The sequence below is a fragment of the Austrofundulus limnaeus genome, unplaced genomic scaffold, assembly GCF_001266775.1.
Source record: "Austrofundulus limnaeus strain Quisiro unplaced genomic scaffold, Austrofundulus_limnaeus-1.0 Scaffold410, whole genome shotgun sequence".
Classification (NCBI taxonomy): Eukaryota; Metazoa; Chordata; class Actinopteri; order Cyprinodontiformes; family Rivulidae; genus Austrofundulus; species Austrofundulus limnaeus.
Genome location: NW_013952812.1, coordinates 321405 through 327751, shown reverse-complemented (window position 1 = coordinate 327751; position 6347 = coordinate 321405). Strand labels below are relative to the sequence as shown.

The window sequence follows — 6347 nt, the reverse complement described above, 5'->3', positions numbered from 1 at the left end:
GTGACATGTTCGTACGAACCCTTTGTACGAACAAAAGTAAGAGAAATTTAGGATAAGAATACGAACATGTTCTTGCATGAGGCCCAATATTTTGCTGCAGGTTTGTGAAATGGTAAACATCAAAGGAGGAGTGAATAATTTCTTACGGTCCTAATAATGAATCTTCTTGAAAGCTGAACCCTCTCACATTGTTTCAAGTGTACTCAGTGTAGCAATAAATAAAACGAAGACAGCATCACGAGTTCTGGGAAAGTCATTCAGCAAGAGAGCAGTATTATTAGGTCAAGAGATCATTACTTGAATACATGGTGGGAAGGAAAATAAGTCTTAGAAAATGTGTTGTGAGAGGATATGGGAGGAGCAGAGGGATGGCTGATGGTCAGGAAAATGAAAGGGGAGAAGGACAGGTGACACTTCGGGTCCTGATGTCCGTCCCCGTGGGGGTGGGGGGGTGGAAACAGACTTTCAGGTTCAGACTTAAGACCCTGTTGCTGCTGGAAACAGTGTAATAACACACGGGACGCGCCTCCTCCCATCGGTCTCTCGCTCCGAGTCAGCAGAGCCATTACTCCAGCCGTGTAGTCCTGCTGAGGGGCACAAACTGAGCCCCGACTCTACACGAGTGTCAGGGAAGCTTAAGCTGTTTCTATCCATCATCCCACCAGAACCAGAGGCGGAAACAGAGACGAGAGAAAAGCAGCGAAGGAAAGAGAGGCAGACTTAATGTGGGACTAATTATGTCTGTTTTAACCTTTTCAGGTGCGGTTCTGCATGTTTCTCGTTACCTGCAGGAGCGTGGGGTCCTCTGTAAGGTTGTCCCCCGTAACCTCCATGTGCACCACTGGGTCCAGGCCCATACTGCCCACCGTGACCTGGGGCTCCATAACCACCATAGGGACTTCCTGCTGAACCTGCACCACCTCCGTACGGTGCTGTTTGGGGAGAACCATAAAAACTCCCACCTCCAGCGTATGGATTACGTGCTGGTGGGGCGCCTCCTCCTGGATACCCCTGCTGCAATAAACAAGGAATAAAAGAAGCTTGTTCAAGTAGTAAATAAATTAATGAAGGAGCTATACATATTATACTATACAAATGTCCTTTTCTAAAATATGTTTTATGTACCATACCATTTAAAGCACACTTAATGTACTGAATAAAGAAAAAGATTAAACTTAGAACTATATCTTTAACAATCATTTCTTATGCCTTGATTATAAGAACAAAAATTAACAAACAAACTTTCAATTACACTCAATTTAAGTAACATCAGACTACAAAATAATTCCAAATTATTTATTTTAGGTAGAGAAAAAGAATTAATGTGTAATTCCAGCCTTTATAACATTAATAGTTTAGGATTATCTGCTGCATACAATTTAGAGTAATTAAAAATTATTAAAATAAAACATAGCTTTAGTAATAAAAGAAGCAATCATCTCAACATACAAATGAAGTAGAGGAACTTTGCGGCTTCATCCTATAAGCTACAGTACTGAGAATGTTTAAATACGAAAAATAAACTTTTCTGAAGTTTCCGGTGTTGCATCGAAATCCGTTCCCCTCCCTGTGTTAGGTCTTCAAGGTTTGACCACTCTCCTGGGTGCGTTTTATCAGATAAAATTTACACATTTTGGTATAGAAGAATACAAAAATCAGGATACGTACAGTATGAGGAATCGGTTAAAGAGAAATGGAAACGAAACTTGTGCAGGAACAGATTTCATCGGGGGAACCCATTTCGACGCCACACCCCGGCTAACCAACTTTGCTAAAGTTACGTTTAACCCAGAAACGTTTGCGTTTATTTTGTTTTCTACACCAAAAAAATGCTTTTCAAGACTGCCATTTAAAACCAACAATGACCTACAAATGTACTCATTATCAAAGGCAGAACATTTCTAACTAAAATCGGCAACTTAAAGAAGCTACTCTGCTAGCCACAGCAAAGTAAACTAAAGGCTAATGTGCTACTTGCGTTCCTTTAATTTAGTTCTGTCACACAAATGTAATAAACACACACGCACACCAATTAAACTAATACATGTCTGGATAACTGGCACAGATAAAACAAGAAAAAGAAGTTTTCATACCTGACCGTAGTGGAAACTCATGATTTGTTGGACACTTCTATCAGCAAGCAAGGCTTCCGTAAACTGGACGCTTTTTCTCAGTTGTTATTGGTGCAATTTCCTGTCAGTCAAATCCGTACACGTAAACTCGGCTTGTGATTGGACAGAAATCTGGAAAAACGATGACGACTGAACAATAACACACCCATTCCTGTTGTGAAGTAAAACAATGTTTCCCTTGTGAGTCACTCGATTTCTGTCATTGTGATGAATACAGGGCTTATTCACAGTTTTCTTCATTCTCAAGGCAAACACATTTTAATATTGAGAAATAGTATAGACTGTGTCAGAAAAAGACAGTGTTATTGTTGTAAAATTTGTTTTATTGGTTATTACAATAAATAAAAAACTTGTAAAAAAATAGATTATCTACAATGCTTCTTCATCCCCTTAAACAACCCATATGTACTGAAAGTTTATAAAAGCAACTTTTTAGCTACAATTTTACATGGAATTTGCACTTTATCATGTTCAGTAATCAACTAATGTAAGAGAACCATTTATGTAACAACAAAGACCTTACTGCTTAATTTATAAGTAACTAAATGCTCTGCTTTATGATTTTCTTTTATTAGTGGTCAATGCTAATGTTTTGTAAGATGATTTATTTTTATTTTTTCAACACTTTTACGTCACATCTTTCAGCCACTCACTTTTATATTTGATCAACTAAATATGAAACTTTGCAATAGTCAGTAACACATAATAGTGTCAACATGCATGCTTGCAAAACACTTCATTCACACTCACACAAAAAATCCGAAGCTTGTAAATCCCACGGTAACTCTCCAGTTTTAGAAGAGCATTTGAGTGCAAGAGATTTGACTGAAAGTTGTGAGCTCCCTCTGAAACAGAAGAATATTTACAAATTCCCAGAGCTGGGGGGACCATCCTGTGATCTTCTTGCTGATAGTCAACAGCTCCAACCACTGCACCATTATGATATATTTTTAATAGGCATCTCTTCAGCTCTGAGGTTATTAAGGTTCTGAACTGACGCTGTGGGGTCCACTCTGACTGAGGTTTTGGGCCTGAACAATGACCTCGGATGTGACAGCGGCACCATTTCATGAGTCTCGGCGAACAGCTTCCTGCTTTGCTCATTTCTCCTCCTAATGAGCTTCTGGATGCGTTTGAAGATGAGGTAAAGCATCTCGCAGATACACATTAGGATGCAGAATGCAGAGGAGACCACCATGAACAGCGTGAAGACCTTTTTCTCTGTTGGACGGGCTATGTAGCAGTCCACCGTGTTCGGGCAGGGGGGCAGGGAGCACTTGGTCAGGCGGGGCATGTCGTAGCCCTCGTAGATATGGTGCAAGATGTAGAGGAAGCCGGCATCAAAGCCTGCCTTGAAAACCAGGCTTGCCTATGAGAGAAGACAATGTTGGATTGACTGTTACTTTAGCTAATGTTAAACCTCTTTACTTTTTCATGACACCGTTTGTTTAGTTTGTTTTCTCAACCAAACAACATCCGTGTAACTAAAATACGTATCCTGAGCATAGATAGACTGTCCTAGTGGGACTATCAAAAGTATCAGTCCTATCACCTTCAGTTCACCTAAAGTTTGATGATTTCATTCAAATTCAGTTTCTTACCAAGTACGTCCACCACAGTCCTCCACGTTTCCTCCCAGGGTGTAAGTACAGATGTTTCCCTTCATGGGAGGTGGTGTACTCCAAGTCCTTTTTCTCCCGGTACTTGACGTGGCCCACGACCATGAGCGACGGGCACGTGACGAAGATGAGCTGCAGGGCCCACAGACGGACGTGGGAGATGGGGAAGATGTGGTTGAAGCACACGTTGTTGCAGCCCGGCTGGATGGTGTTGCAGACAAAGTCTTTGGTGTCTTCACCCCACACGCGCTGAGCCGCCACCAAGAACACCATCACCCGGAAGATAAAAACCACGGAGAGCCAGACTCGTCCAAACGCGGTGGAGTACTTGTTGACTCCACTGAGGAGCACCTGCAGAGCACCCCAGTTCATGACTGCTGTCTAGGAAGCGGAGGAGTAGAAGGGGAAAGGGAAGGAGGAGCTCGTCAGGAGACCAGCTGAGGTGACAGTCTTGATGATGTGAACCTGAGCGATAAAAAGGAACAACGACATTGTAAGTATACTGGAAGAGTTATAGTTCATGCAGGTGAACACCAAAATTTACCAAGTAAAAGTAGTTTTGAACAACCTATGAAAATGACTTTATTATTTTTTTTAAATCAAGAAATCTACAGGACGTTGATTGACTGATTATGGGTTTTAAATGAGGGGATAAGAACCAATTAAACTGATTCCAAAAAGGAATCCAGACTCGTCCAATTTGACCTACGTTGACGGGTCAGGCTATTATCGTCTGCTACTGAATAGTAGGCAAAATGTTTTTGCCTGTGTCTGTTTAGATTTTTTTTTTGTGTTAGCAAAGTAAGTCATGAACCAGTGGAAGTATTCTAGTGAAATGCCAGGAAAATAAACACTATAAAAAAAAAACCCCACCACAGCCAGTTGAATTATGGCTACAGTGCAATTTTACTTTTTCCAGAATTCTGAATTTTTTCCTCAGAACTGTGAAAAAAATTCTGACTTCTTAGATTAAAGTCAGAATTCTGACTTCCTCGGAAGGAAGGGTGGTCTGGGCCTGAATGCAACCTAATGTGCATGTTTTTGGTCTGGAGAAAACCCCCACAAGCACAATGTGAACATGCACACTCCACAAAGAAAGATCCAAGGGCCGAACTGGAGACCATCTGTCTGTGAAGTATCTTCAACCCATATTCAGAGCACTAACAGATCTGGCATTATTGTATGAGATCAGGCTGAGCATTTTTAAGATTTCCCCAAAATACCAACAACTCCGTTCTCAAGATCTTAGTCTAAAACTCTGGCATGAAAGAGTGAAATGCATTCTTTCATTCCTTTTGCCCAAGGCTGTGTTGCTGGGTGTTGCTGTGATTATTACACACCTCGGCTTTTACTCATCAGTCCACGTCTTGGAAATAAACTGAAAGTTGTGAACGATTCCTATGATTTCAGGCTACAGTGCCAATTAAACAATTCTCCGCTTTGACAATGAAAAAACACCAGGAAAGTCAAAATGCTTTAGTCCATGGCACAATAAGATGTCAAGAAGAGGCTTCTTTCTTATCCAAAACTGTGTTTTGTTTTGAACTCATTACTAAATGTGTTTGAACATATCCACAATCTTGTTTCGCGAGTTCAGGCAAACAAAAGGCAGCAACTGTTATCAGCACACTCACTAACACACCCTGAAATCCTCAAATATTTTTTTCTTCTGCTCGCTTCTTTGCGCCCACCTTTTATTTACTTAAATGAGAGATTGCCTTTTCACATGCAGCTCCTTTGAAAAATATCTAAAAGGGATCAGAGCTACGGTGGGAAAAGAAAACATCAGAGCAGCATCTTTAGGTACAACCTGATTGCTTGGTGAGCTTCCATCTTTCACACCACAAACAGCTAGTTTATTACCGAGCCTAAACAGAAATCAATTTTAACTGATTCAGTAAAGACCCTCGAAACACATTGAACACATTGCACTATTATTTTAACTGCACGCTACATGACAAGTTAACGTAAAACAAGTGGAGCTTTTTTTGTTTGTTTTTTCACAAGTTGCTTTATTATAAATGCTGGTAAAGTATTTAATCTCACCAAAACAAATTGGTGTTCTAGTAAAAAGGATAGTTCAGACCTTGTGAAGTGAAGTTCTGTGGAAAATAATTTTTTTTGCCACTTCAGTAGAAAGCAGAACGGAATATCTGAATATTAGTATCTTAGCTTCTTCATCATCAGCGGCTTTTTTTAATAGGAGAAAAAGAAAGAGAGAGAAAAAAGTGAAATGTAATGAGAAAGCGTGAAAGAAAGATTAGAAGATACGTTTGTGAAATATATGTTGAGAAAACACAAGACAGCACACCGGACTTCTCGGCTCCACACCTACAAAACAAATAGCAAAACCACAGCAACTAAAATGCAGATCTACTGTATATAAATATAATGACTGTAGCCTTGCTGAAAACCATATCCACATACATATATAAATTTCAACATACACATAAACATACCCATACCTACATATCCAAACACTTTCATACAGCGGGTAAAATAAGTATTGAACACATCACCATTTTTCTCAGTAAATATATTACTAGAGGTGCTAATGACATGAAATTTTCACCAGATGTCGGTAACAACCCAAGTG

The 6347-nt window shown here is 40.0% G+C and overlaps 2 protein-coding genes across 3 annotated transcripts in view; both read right to left on the bottom strand.

Annotated features, from left to right (window-relative positions):
* The window catches only part of pef1 (penta-EF-hand domain containing 1), a 5435-nt gene extending 3263 nt beyond the window's left edge, over positions 1 to 2172 (bottom strand). Inside the window, exons 1-2 of one of the 2 annotated variants that reach the window (XM_014024165.1) lie at positions 2094 to 2172; positions 786 to 1014 (exon numbers count right to left, since the gene is read on the bottom strand). In XM_014024165.1, coding sequence (XP_013879619.1) covers positions 786 to 1014; positions 2094 to 2114 — 250 coding nt within the window. In that variant the 5' untranslated portion in view covers positions 2115 to 2172. Of the gene's footprint in view, positions 1 to 785; positions 1015 to 1449; positions 1527 to 2093 lie in introns of those variants that run through there. The other variant, XM_014024164.1, reaches the window with a different exon arrangement.
* A 262-nt stretch (positions 2173 to 2434) lies between these two features.
* The window catches only part of gjb9b (gap junction protein beta 9b), an 11955-nt gene continuing 8042 nt past the window's right edge, over positions 2435 to 6347 (bottom strand). Inside the window, exons 2-3 of the mRNA XM_014024163.1 lie at positions 3734 to 4216; positions 2435 to 3501 (exon numbers count right to left, since the gene is read on the bottom strand). Of these exons, the coding sequence (XP_013879617.1) occupies positions 3070 to 3501; positions 3734 to 4123 (822 nt within the window). The 5' untranslated portion in view covers positions 4124 to 4216 and the 3' untranslated portion in view covers positions 2435 to 3069. The remainder of the gene's footprint in view (positions 3502 to 3733; positions 4217 to 6347) is intronic.